Here is a 14,194-nt window from a genome sequence, read left to right on the forward strand (position 1 = left end):
CCACAGATCATTCAAACACTGGATTTATTGAACAAAAAACCTGGGCAAAGGCAATTCTTATCCAGCTGTTGCTATTAAACAAATCATTCTGAACATGTGCAGTATATTCCTCAGCCAAGTAATGTAATCCAAGGGTTAGTTCTGAAATGGAACCCCCTCAGAGTTCCCATTCTGTTTTTAAGGCGGCACACTTTACTGTTCCTGGTGAGGACCACATGATTAGAATGCAATATACATCGAAAACGTCCAACAGCTTTGTCAAAGGGGATGTGAACTAGGTTTTAGTTTGTATTGATAACGTGTCAAACCTTTGCCTAGATCTGGAAAAATTAACTTGAAGAAAGTCAATGTTAAATGCTCTACCCCTCCGTGTAGATGACTTCCCAACTTTTAAGAACTTATTAAATCTCTTTGCGATCTACAGCAAGAGAAATAAAGTTCATGTATGAGTGAGACAGAAGGGAAATACATCAAAGCAATAAAAGTAACATAATTGTATCAAGATCTCTTGGCTCCTTTGGAACAAGTGCAGACCCTTTGGTATCATGACCATGTTCTGCAAATTCATGGTTGATCTTCAGCTTAACATATGAAAATTGAACAAGGTGGCAGCCATAGGGCCATGGCCGATCTGATTATTGGCTTTAATAATTTCCTGCTAGATCCCATTGACTTATGCATTCATTTATACATCTCAACCTTGAGTGGTCTCCACATAAATTGAATGATATGCTAAGTACTTCCAGCATTTTGTTTTTATTTTTTGTTATTTAAGGAGCTCAGCTGTCCTAACCCAGTCTGTGACTCTAGACCCTCCAATGTCGCTGGTTCAAAACTGACTGTGCACAGTTTTGGTCTTCCCTCGACCCACTGCAATTCGCCTATCTCCAAAACAGGTATGCCATCTCCCTGGCCCTACACTCATCTCTGGAGCATCTGGACAGTAAAGACACCTACATTAGACTATTATTTATTGACCACAGCTCTGCCTTCAATACTATAATTCCAAGCAAACTCATCACCAAACTCCAAGACCTGGGGCTCAACACCTCCTTCTGCAACTGGATCCTTCCTGGCCAACAGACCGCAATCAGTGAGGATAGGCAGCAAAACCTCCGCCACGATTATCCTCAACACTGGTGCCCCACAAGGCTGCGTCCTCAGCCCCCTACTCTATTCCCAGATTTTGCTAACTCCATCTATAAGTTTGCAGATGATACCACCGTAGTGGGCCGTATCTCAAATAATGATGAGTCGGAGTACAGGAAGGAGATAGAGAGTTTAGTAACATGGTGTCATGACAACAACCTTTCCCTCAATGTCAGCAAAACAAAAGAGCTAGTCACTAACTTCAGGAAGGGGGGCGGTGCACATGGTCCTGTTTACATCAATGGTGCTGAGGTCGAGAGAGATGAGAGCTTCAAATTCATAGGAGTGAACATCACCAATAGTCTGTCCTGGCCCAACCACGCGGATGCCATGGCCAAGAAAGCTCACCAGTGCCTCTACTTCCTCAGGAGGCTAAAGATATTTGGCATGTCCCCTTTGACACTCATCAATTTTTAATTAATGCACCACAGAAAGCATCCTATCCAAACGCATCATGGCTTGGTACGCCAAGTGGTCTGCGTGTGATTGCAAGAAACTGCAGAGAGTTGTGGACACAGTTCAGCACATCACGGAAACCAGCCTCCCCTCCACAGACTCTGTCTACAACTTCCCACTGCCTCGGTAAAGCAGCCAGCATAATCAAACACGCCACCCACCCCAGACATTCTCTCTTCTCCCCCCTCCCAGCAGGCAGAAGATACAAAAGCCTGAAAGCACGTACCACCAGGCTCAAGGACACCTTCTATCCTGCTGTTATAAGACTGTTGTACGATCCCCTGGTACAATAAGATGGACTCTTGACCTCACAATCTACCTCGTTATGGCCTTGCACCTTATTGTCTGCCTGCACTGCACTTTCTCTGTGACTGTAACATTTTATTCTGCACGGAGACACAAGAGAGACCGCAGATACTGGAGATCTGGAGCAACACACAAAACGTTGGAGGAACTCAGCAGGTCAGGCAGCCTCTGTGGAGGGAAACGAACAGTCGAAGTTTTGGGCAGAAACCCTTCATCAGGACTGGAAAGAGGGCAGAAGCCGGAATAAAAGGGTGGGGACTGGAGGAGGAGCACAAACTGGCAGGTGACAGGCGAGTCCAGGTGAGAGGGGGAAGGTAGGTGGGTGGAGGAGGGGGAGAGTGGGAATGATATGAGAAGCTGGGAGGTGATAGGAGAGGACAGTGGGCTATGGAATGAAGGGAAGGAGCTGGGGAACCAGAGGGAGGGAGGTGTGGGTGATGTGCAGGTCATGAGGGCAGGGGAGGGGGAGGAGAAGGGGTAAAGGAGCCAGAGGGATAACAAAAATGGAGGGGGGGGGGGGAAAACAGAGAGGAGGGGTTACTGGAAGTTAGAGGAATCAACTAGATGCCGTCAGGTTGAAGATTACCGAGATGGAATATGAGGTAATCTGCATCTAGCCTCAACTTGGCAAGAAAGTTGGCCATGGACAGACATGTCAGTGTGGGAGTGGGAAGTGGAATTAAAATGGCTGGCCACCAGGTGATCCTGGCTGTTCCAGCAAACAGAGCGAAGGTTCTCGACGAAGCAGTCCCCCAGTCTGCGTCGGATCTCACCAACGTAGAGGAGGCCATACCGGGAGCAATAAATGACACCCTCTGATTCACATGTGAAGTGCTGCCTCACCTGGAAGGACTGTCTAGGGCCCTGAATGGTGGTGAGGGAGGCGGTGTAGGGGCAGGTTGTAGGGATAAGTGCCTGGAGGTGGATTGGTGGGGAGGGACGAGAGGACAAGGGAGTCGAGGAAACAGTAATCTCCGCAGAAAGCGGAGAGGGCAAGGGAGGGGAATATGTGCCTGGTGGTGGGATCCCGTTAGAAACGGCAGAAGTTGCGGAGAATGACATTTTGGATGTGGAGGCTCGTGGGGCGGTAGGTGAGGACATGGGGAACCCTATCGCTGTTATGTCGGTGGGGGTGGGCGAGGAGAATTGGGTGAACTTCATTCTGCATTCTGTTACTACCTCAATGCACTGTTGTAATGAAATGATCTGTATGCAAGACAAGTTTTTCACTGTACCTCAGTACATGTTACAGTAATAAACCAATTTACCAATCTGCATTGGAGGCAGTCCAGAGGGGACTCAGTAGGCTAATTTCTGGGATGAAAGGATTGTCCCATCAAGAGAGGCTAGAAAATTTGGGTCTTTCTTCTTGTAGTCGGGGTGGGGGGGGGGGTGGCGGGGAAGGTGACATTTGTCTGCCTTAATGGCACTTTCTCTGTAACTGTAATGTTTTATTCTGCATTCTGCTACCACTTTCCCTTGTACTACCTCAATGCACTGTTGTAATGAAATCATCTGGATGGACAGCATGCAAATCAAAGTTTTTCACTGTACCTCAGTACATGTGACAATAATAAACCAACTTATCTTATTCAAGCATACAAAGATCCTAATGGAACATGACAGGGTAGATGTTGAGATGTTTTCAGTAGTGGGAAAGTTATGAACAAGGGGCCATAGTTACAAAATAAGGGGTTGGTCATTTCGAACTGAGGTGCATAGAAATTCTTTGTCTCAGAGGGCAGTGAATCTCTGGAATTCTCTGCCCAGAGGGTGGGGGGGGGGGGGGCCAGGAAGTGCAAGTAGATTAATATTTGGAAGATTGAAGAATTGAGACCTGTGGCACAGAAGAGGAATGGAGGCCAGCAAAGATCAGCCATGAATACATTGAATGGCAGAGCAGGCTCGAGGGGCCTGGTGACCTACTCCTGCTCCTATTTTGTAATCTTAACCGGCTCCTCTGTTCAAGAGGAATTATTGTTGGACATAAAATCCAGACTGCAATAGCCTCATCCCAAGAATGAATTAAAAAGTCAGTGAGACCCGAACAAAAGTGGAAATGTTCTGACTTCCCTGTGAATTAAACAGTTGGATGTTAATTTTCTCTCCATGTGAATTTTAATTCTGTGTGAATTTTATCCTGTTTTATACCTTGTCCTACATTATTCCAATAATAATGATTTCGGACTTTTCACTGATTTAAGACAATAATCAGTATGTCCTTTGCAAAGCTTAAATATTAAAAGAAAGCCCAAGTCATTAAGTTACAGGACTATACTATAGCAAGTTGCTCCAGAACCTGGGAGCATTAGGGAGAGGATACAGGTCTTTTGGTTTAGCTTCATAAGTGTATTTCACAACCTTTGAAAATTCCATTCCCTGTTTTCTGACAGATGCAAAGAATATTCCAGAGAGTCAAAGATGCCTTGGGACTGAACATTTGTTGGCTTGCCATGCATTGTACACCCTTCCAGATGCCAGGGCATCCAATATCTGTACTTCTATTTATTTTAAGTTTTTCCTCATTAAGTATCTCAATATCAAATACTGCATCACCCTAACGCAAGAAAAATGTGAAAAGGGAGCCAACCCTTGCCCAGGTGGAGAACTACAAAAACATTGACTGCACGTTACCTTCCTGTCATAAGGTTCTCCTCTCAACATTTCAGGTGCCATCCAGAATGCAGATCCCACCAAGGACAGCTTGCGGTCAAAGTCCTTTGTGGGCAGCTCGACCACTTCACGTGCCAGCCCGAAGTCAGTAACCAAGGCTTCTCTCCCGCGCGGTGTTACCCGAATCAAACAATTCTAATGAAAAATAAAATTTGAAAGTTACTTGAAGTCATTATGGGATCATAGGGCCTGTAGTAGGCAACCTAGTCCCACAAATCTGTTCAAGCCATTGAATGAGATCATGGATGCAGGACTAACTACAAATTTTGCCAAAAATAATTCTTAGAGACACATTTTAAAAAACAAGCACAGATAGCTTTGTATGAAAGTATTCAGATTAAACTCTCATGGAATTCAATCCAGTTGGAGACTATATATGAACATTAAACCCCAGGATTGCAGCAGTTTGGGACCAAGCAATATCTGGACCACATTCATGTAAAATTGTGACTTGAGGCAACTGGGGCACACAAATTCAGTACTTGGCACGGTAGGTAAATAAATCTAGGCAGTGCCAAGATCTGGTGCACTAACAATTCCAAATCTCACTGCAGAATAAGATAAAGGTTTTAAAGTGATCTGTACAGATGGCATGCAAAACTTTTTCACTGTAATTTGGTACATGTGACAATAATAAACCAATTAAACAGACTACCCTGGCTGCCTTTTACTACTGCACCATGACTGAGCTGAGATGACCATTCATGCTGGACTTTGGGTTAATCTGCTGGGCCAGATGTCTTTGGTGTTAAGTGATACCTCTTATTGTTCAAAGTCGGCATTTGTAATGCCTCATAAATATTTTATAAAGAAAAGCAAACTTTAGACCATTGTAAAATATTTCTAAGCATCGTTAATAAAAGTTTTTAGTTTTTGAATGTTCTTGCATGTCAGAAGCATTCAGAAACATTGTGTATTTGACAGACCTAGAAAGCAGATCACATGTCAAGGCTTTCTTCACCTTTTTTGTAGAGAGGCTTATTCTGGGAACACTGTCTCTCCCCAATAACTTTGTGCAACAGAACGCACTTTGACATGCAGAGGTCTGGTCGCAGGGAATCGAGCTGATTCTTCATTGTAGCTGCTATGGATCACTTCAGTTCAGCTTGTATTTTGTTCAAGTATGAGTGGGAAGTGTAGGCAGTTCACTGCTGACTACAATTTCTGCCCCATTTTAATTACTGTTCAAGAAGCTTCACCAGAAGTGAGGGCTTATAAAGTCATCTCAGTTGGTAGCACAAAGCACATTCTCTGGTCACGTGGACGAGTTCTACTCTGCCCCTGGAATTCCCAGACAGTGGAAAGTATGGGCTTCAATGGAATGAATTTCAGAAGCAAAGTACAACGTATTCATCGTGCTACCAGACAGGTTTAGAGATGTCAGCTAGGGAAAATTTCTAGACAATGATTAGCGATAAATAAATGCAACCTCCAGGAGGGCAACTTCTAGTTCAAGCCTGCACATAAATTAAAACACAGCTATTTAAACAAGTGGTATCAGTAGAAGTTGGTTTTGAAAGAAACGAAGTGCATTAAATGTCCAGAGAACAACTTGCTTCAATTGAAACTTTAAGCCTTCAGAGAAAGTCATACTATAAACTAGGTGATACAAGTTAACTTATGTAACTTAATTGTCCCAGTGACCTCTTGCTTCCTCTTCCATCCATGGAAATGGTTTAATATTCTGGTACAATAAATTAGTTAGATCAGTGTGAGACAACAATTCCATGTGGCCAGAGCACACAAATATTCTTGAAAGCATGGCTGAACTCCTATTGTACAAAATCTCAGTCGAGACTCCTGGCCAGCCTGATGAGGGATTTCCATGCCCTTTACATAGTCAATGGTACATTTGTGGAGATCAGGGGTAAAGGTGCAAGTGGGGATTCCCCACTTCCCTGGCTGGGTTATGCCATAGGGTAGTAGTGGAGGCAAGTCTGCCGACTGAAATGAGGCCCAGACCCACTTCCACAAATTTGCTGAACTAAAAGTCAGACTGGTATCATCCTTAACCACGGGTGAAGTACCATAAGACATTTGCCTTTAAGCAGGGCTGCAAGGACAAGCCAGGGAGCTACAGGCTGAAGAGCCTAACATCAGTGCTGGGAAAGTTCCTGAAAGACAGGGCCTACCTGCATTTGGAAAGGCAAGGGCTGATTAGGGATAGTCAACTCGGCTTTGTGCCTGGGAAATCGTGCCTCACAAATCTGGTCGTTTTTATTTTAAAAGAGAGGTAACCAAGAGGATTTACAAGGACGAGGCAGTAGATGTTGTCTACGTGGACTTTAGCAAGGCCTTTGACAAGGTCCTGCATGGCTTCTTGGGAAGGTTAGATCGCATGGGATCCAGGGTGGGCTAGCCAACTGGATACACAATTGGCTTGGTGGTAGGAGTCAGAGGGTAGCAGAGGAGGGTTGTTTTTCAGATTGGAGGCCTGTGACCAGCAGTGTGCTATAGGAGTTGGTGCTGGGTCCAGTTTGTCATCTATATTCATGATCTGGATGAGAACGTAAGTGGAATGGTTAGCAAGTTTTGCGGATGATGCCAAAATTGGTGGTAGAGCGGACAGTGAGTAAGGTTGTCCAAGATTACAACAGAATCTAGATCAACTGAGAAAGTGGGTAAGGCATGGCAGATGGAATTTAACTCCGACAAGTGCAAAGTGTTACATTTTGGGAAGTTGAACCAGGGCAGGACTTGCACAGTAAATAAGCAGGGCCCTGGAGAGTGCTGGAGAACAGAGACCTAGCAGTGCAACTACATAGTTGCGACACAGGTAGACAGGGTGGTGAAGGAGGAGGTTGGCACACTTGCCTTCACTGGTCAGGGCTTTGAATACAAGAGTTGGTACATCATGTTACAAATGCTGGTGAGACAGCATGGAGTATTGTGCGCAGTTCTGGTCACCATGCTGCAGGAAAAGACGCTATTAAGCTGGAAAGGGTGCAGAAGAGATTCACAAGGATGTTACCAGGACTGAAGGGCTTGTCGGATCCAGTCATTTTCTAATCCACAGGTTCTTTCAGGAGTCCAGGAATGAGCTGAAAACAACTTGGTGCTTCAAAGTTTTATTGGAAAGTTTAAGACAAACAGTCACAGAGCACACGGCACTAGCTTTGATGAGCCGAGACAAAGGGAACAGAAGATGAGTTCAGGCCAGGGGAGATGAGCAAGAGAGATTAACAAAAAGCGACACCTTTTATACCTGAGATAAGAGATGCTCCTTAGCTAACAATAGTCCAATCAGGAAACCTATTAGATACCTGTGGCAAAACCAACCAATGGGAAAACACATTCACCTGATGGACGAACCTATAAGCTAGGAAGCGGCCATTCCTTGTGCTGCCACTTGAGGTGTATTAAACACTACACATGTTAAAAAGCTCATTAAAACAGTGGAATCCAATAGGCTTGAGTTATAAGGAGCGACCGAATAGGCTGGAGCTTCTTTTCCCTGGAGCAAAAAGAGGCTGAGGGGTGACCTTGTAGAGGTTTACAAACTTAAGGGCACATACAAGGTGAATGGCCACCATTTCCCTTATGCCCCCCCCCCCCCGACCCCCACAAAGGATAGGGGAATCTAAAACTAGAGAGCATAGGTTTAAAGAGAGAGGGGAAGGATTTAAAGGGGCAGGTTTTTCCCCCACACAGAGGGTGATGGGCACGTAGAATGAGCTGCCAGAGTGGGTACAATTATAACGTTTAAAAGACACAGACAGGTACATGGATAGGAAAGGTTTAGAGGGATATTGGCCAAATGCAGGCAAATGGGACTCGTTCAGCCGAAGGGCTGTTTCCATACTATATACCTCTATGACTATAAGAAATGGTCGAGAGCAGTGGAGAGAGCAAAGGCTATGGGCCCAGATGATATGCCATCTGTACACCTGCACTCCAGATTTAGCCTTGCCTCCAGCCAAGATACTCCACTGTACTGACAACAGTAGCATCTACCTGACAATGTAGAAAATTGCCCTGGCATGTTCGGTTCACAAAAAGCGGGACAACCCAATAAAGTTTATTATGACCTGGTTAGTCTACTATCAACCATCAGCAACGTGACAGAAGCTGTCATCAGCAGTGCTATTAAACAGCACTTATAACCTGGTCATTGAAGCCCAGTTCAGGTTTCACCAGGGCCACTTAGCTCCAGGCCTCGTCACAGCCTTGGTCCAAAAATGGATGAAAGAGCTGAATTCCAGAGGTAAAGTGAGGGAGACTGCCCTTGACAACAAAACAGCATTTGACTGAATGCAGAATCTAGTAGTCCTGGTAAAACTGAAGTCAATGGGCAGCAAGGGAAGATGTTCCAATGGTTGGAGTCATTCAAGGCACAAAGGAAGATGGATCTGGCTTTTGGAGATCAATCATTCCAGCCCCAAGACGTCACCAAGGGAGTTCCTCAGAGTAGTGTCCTAGGCCCAACCATCTTCAGCTGCTTTATCAATGTCCTTCCTTCCTTTAGATAGTCAGAAATGGTGATGTTCATTGATGATTGTACAATGTTCAAAATTCCATTCTCAACAAATGAAACAGCCCACGTTTCTGCATGCAGCAAGAACTTGACAACATTCAGGCACGGGTCGACAAGAGGCAGAGTCTCCAATAATAGAGTATAACACATTCAACTGCAGTCCCATTGTCGAGCCTCCCATCACCGACATCCTGGGGTCGGCATTGACCAGAAGCTCAGCCAAACCAGTCACATAAATACTGTGCAGAACTGAGGCTGCATATCCCATGACATTCCAAAGACTTTCCATAATTTACAAAGCACAAGTCAGGAGTGCGATGGAAGACTCACCCATATGCCTGGATGAGTACAGCTCCAACAACTCTCAAGACACTCAGCACCATTCAGGACAAAGCAACAAGCTTAATTGACACCCCATCAACCACAAGACTATTCTATAAACACCCACCGAACCAAAGTCCTCTCCACCAAGGACAAGTGCAGCAGGTTCATGGGAAAACCACCAACTGCAGGTTACCTTCCAAAGCACAACACCATCTTATCTGGAAATATATCATTGATTCCTCATTGTTAGTACTGTAATACTGCACAGTAACTGAGGGAGTATCTTCACCAGAAGGACTGCAGTGGTTCAACAAACCAGCTTATCACAACCTTGCCAATTAGGGATGGGCAATAATGGCCTTGTCAGTAACATCTAGATTCTGAAAAATGAACACAAAAAGATGGATAATGCCAAATACAAAATTAAATCAGATAAATAAATTACAAGTGAACAAGAAAAAAAGCAATACTTAAAGTTTAAATGTGAGGCTTACTGATTTTCTTTTAATAATGTAAGAGGCGATCCAATTTAATTCTAGTTTAAATTAGCTTGATATTTGTGCATCCTGACAGCTTGGTGGCTTTGTGCTCCAGTGCAATGACCCAAGGAAATTCAAGAAAAGTCAGTCAGAAAGTCTCCTGCCACATTAAAGTTCATTGTCTAATGTACTAACTCTCCTATTACACTGTAATTGCCACATTATGGATCTGTTCCCCTTTTGCTTTTTTGACATTTTCACTGGTGATTCTTCATAAAACAGAGTATTTTCATAAATTCAAATGAACAAGATCACAAGACAAGGGAGCAGAAGTAGGCCATTCGGCCCATCGAGTCTGCTCCAAAGAAAAGGGAAAAAAAGAAAAAGAGAAATGAGAAATGGGGGAAATGTCCATGAGCAAAAAAACTGTTCCTTTCTAGCCCCAATTTCCGGCCTTATCCCCATATCCCTTGATACCTTGACTAATTAGATAACTATCTATCCCCCCCTTAAACGCCTCCAATGATCGGGCCTCCACTGCTGTACGTGGCAAAGAATTCCATAAATTCACCACCCTCTGGCTAAAGAAATTTCTCCTCAACTATGTTTTAAACCTGTACCCTCTAATTCTAAGATTGTGCCCTCTGGTCCTGGACTCACCCACCAAGGGAAACAGCTTGGCCACATTTACTCAGTCATCTCAACTTATATTTCTTGCACACATTGAGGTAAATATTTGTGTTCACCTCTGTACCAGATGATAAGAGGCATTGATTGAGTGGACAGCCAGAGACTTTTTCCCAGGATGAAAACGGCTAACACAAGGCGGCATAATTTTAAGGTGATTGGAGGAAGGTACAGGGGGCTGTGGGGGCAGATACACTAAGGATATTTAAGAGACTCTTAGATACAGACATGGATGAGAGAAAAATGAAGGGCTACGTGGAAGGGAAGGGTTAGATAGATCTTAGAACAGGATAAACTGTCGGCACAATTTTGTGGGCCAAAGGCCCTGGACTGTGCTGTTATGCTCTATTCCTCTCATCACCATCATTTTGTTTGCTCCCTGTTAAAATTTTCATTTATTTTGGACCTTGAGTTACTCAAATTTCCTTCCAATTTATCCTCTTTACATTATGGTTCAAGCGTGCTCCTTCTCCTCTCCGCACCCTCTCCCATGTCTATCATTGTTAATGATGAACTGTGTTTCATTCATTTTTCAGATTGTGAGCAGAGCACATGTGCTTTCCAAATGTACCTTCTTACGCGTGTTGATCTCCTTGCCTATTCTATTTTCTGTGGTCTTTGTAACCAAAACAATGTGAATGTGACTCTACTTCATTAGGAGTCTGAGGAGCTTTGGTACATCACCAAAGTCTCTTGCAAATTTCTACAAATATATGGAGGAGAGCATTCTGACTGGTTGTATCACCGTCTAGTATGGAGGCTCCAATGTGCAAGATCAAAAGAGGCTTTAGGAGGGTTGTAGACTCAGCCAGCTCCACCACAGGCACAACCCTCCCCACCACTGAGGTGCCTCAAGGCAGCAGCATCCATCATTAAGGACCCTCACCACCCGGGACATGCCCCCTTCACGTTACTGCCATTGGGGAGGAGGTACAGGAGCCTGAAGACCCACACTGAACGATTCAGGAAGAGCTTCTTCCCCTCCACCATCAGATTTCTGAACAGTCCATGAACACTGCCTCGTTATTCCTGTTCTGCACTATTTTTATAACTTATAGTAATTTTTATATGTCTTTGTTTTGTACTGTACTACTGCTGCAAAACAACAAATTTCACGACCTAGGTCAGTGATAATGAACCTGATTCTGATATGCTATATGATGTATCATGTTTGTATCCTGGAAAAGACTGGTTCATTTGAGTATAAACAACACTGTATAGTTTGTACGAGGGTTTTGTATTCTTTGAGAATGATTTAACAATATTTTTATAACCATCACATGAACAGCAGTGGGTGCTTTGTGCATTATCAGAAGCTGGCAAGTCTCGCAGTACAACGCCATTCAAATAATGCCTTTCAAACAATACAGAGGTGGAAAACGAATAAAAGCAGCTTGACTGCGTTAAACTGCAAAGTGAATCCTTATTATTTGCCTCTTACACAATATGCTTTTTACCACATAATAAAGAGGAAATAGTCTTTATCAGACTCAATGAAGCACATTATTCATTTAGAGCTAAATGAAAATTGAACAGAAAGCTTATAAATATTTTACAGGAAGCTTATTAATATTTCAATATGTTCACTTTTTATTATCTCAGTATTGGTAACGATTAACTATATTTGGGCTGCTACCCTTTTATCTCTTTGAACAAAATGTCTGTTTATCATCCCACAATTTTTCCATTCAGAAAATACAATCATTTTAAACTTTTAATTCATTCTGCATTTAAAGGAGGGAGCATGGGACAATCTCCAATATTTTTTTTACATCAAATTTACAGCAGAGGCAAGATGATTCCACCCATTTGGTTTTGTTACTGTAATTTGTGTTATTAATTTTTCGTGCCTTCGTGCACAAAATGTCAAAGATTTGGTTTGAAACAGCTGCATTCAATTCCAGACTTTAACATTCAGCAATCTCTTAATGTCTTTTTATTTTGTTTTTGATTTGCAATATTGTCATTTTCCTAAAAGCTTTCACTCCTGCTGAGCAAAGAATGGAGCTTTTATTCTCTAAGCAGCATCTGAGGTGCAAGTTAGACAAGGCTGTCAATTATTTGGTTATTTGCATTGAAGTATCAACAAATATACCCCATCGTTTGAACTACGAATTGGTTTGAGTATGATCACTTTAGACCAATTCTAGATTCAAACCTCAGCTCCCAAAATGAAACTACAAGATTGTATCATGTTGCCAAATTCTTCATTTAAAGCAACTCTGGAACAGGGACTGTTTAAAGGATAAATTGTTTTTCTGATAATTAACAAGATTCAAAAGAAAAACCATGACCCAAAATTTCTGCTGGAACAACAGAACTTCTGCACACAACTGCCTGATTTACCTCTGTAACTATGCCAAAGTTTGAGGTGCCCATGCAAATATGCACAAATAGGCAAGCTGCAACCTTCCACACTGCTGAGTTCTGCTGCCATCCTGAACGCACTTACATGGGAAAAGCTGCCTATTGAACCGGCATAAGGTTTGACCCAGTCCAGGTTCAGCAATTCCGTTCATTCCATGGATATGGCTTTGAGGGAGTTAGGTATGCTACAGACAATCTGAAATTGAGCTAATTCACATGTATTTAATTGCTACAGTGTCCTCACATTTTTATATTTTGAAATACTCCCGGAAATATATTCGTAATATTACTTTTAATAGTAATAAAGTTCACTCTGCCATATAATATGTAAATGTGCTTACACTGAACTCTGCCTTTGAATGTCAATTACATTAAAACGGATAGAAATGAAGTTCAATGTGCATTACTACATCCTGTGTCTGTATATCATGCAGAGGATGAATTTCTACTGCAGTCTGCATCTTACCTTGGAGTTTAAGTCTCTGTGATAGATATTCTTTGAGTGTAGGTACACCATTCCTCGTGTAATGTCTGATGCAAGATCCACTTTTTCCTTCCAAGTCAGATTAACCTCTTTGTTGGCTAGCAGTTCTTCTAGGCATCCACCATTAATATACTGTGAATCAGAGCATTTGCAAACACTTAAGATATAAACAAATTGGTCCATTTGTGTTCTTATTTGCATTGTATATGTGAAGTAAATAATATTTACCTCAAGCATAGGATAGAGTTTATCTTCTTTAACACAAACCCCAAGATATCTGAAAAAGTCAACAAAAAATGCTTTTTGTATGGCAGATCACAAGTTCCATTAATGCTTGTAGCGTCAGCACGTTCTACTGATATGGTATTTGGAATTTTTGACCTTGAAATTCTGAACAATCTCTTTCATGCTTTTACAAAGAAGAAAAAGTGGTCTCCAGGTAAATTACTGAGTTTATGGAAGCCAGAAAATTCCCGGGAGTGGCATCCCTTGCTCTGTCAATGTAACTTTAGAGGACCCATTGGGTGGAAGGAGTTGCTGCCACAGTTTTGGGGAATTAAAAGCAGAACATAGGAAATGACTTGGAGTTATCCCCAATCTTGATGAGCAGAGATGATAGATGTTGGTGAGATCACACCAGGAACACTGTATGCAGTTCTGGTCGCCATACTATAGGAGGATGTGCTAAAGCTAAAGAGTGCGCAGAAAAGATTCACAAGTACATTGCCTGGTCTGGAGAGCTTGAGTTACGGGAGCAATATGATGGGCTGGAACTGTTTCCCCTGGAGTGAAGGA

General features: G+C 42.9%; 1 protein-coding gene across 1 annotated transcript in view; it reads right to left on the bottom strand.

Moving 5' to 3' along the window:
* Positions 1–14,194, bottom strand: part of LOC127582312 (dual specificity testis-specific protein kinase 1-like) — a 98,856-nt gene that overhangs the window by 60,163 nt on the left and 24,499 nt on the right. Inside the window, exons 4-6 of the mRNA XM_052037490.1 lie at positions 13,628–13,676; positions 13,382–13,531; positions 4,546–4,719 (exon numbers count right to left, since the gene is read on the bottom strand). Coding sequence (XP_051893450.1) covers positions 4,546–4,719; positions 13,382–13,531; positions 13,628–13,676 — 373 coding nt within the window. The remainder of the gene's footprint in view (positions 1–4,545; positions 4,720–13,381; positions 13,532–13,627; positions 13,677–14,194) is intronic.

This window comes from Pristis pectinata, chromosome 23 (assembly GCF_009764475.1).
Source record: "Pristis pectinata isolate sPriPec2 chromosome 23, sPriPec2.1.pri, whole genome shotgun sequence".
Lineage (NCBI taxonomy): Eukaryota > Metazoa > Chordata > Chondrichthyes > Rhinopristiformes > Pristidae > Pristis > Pristis pectinata.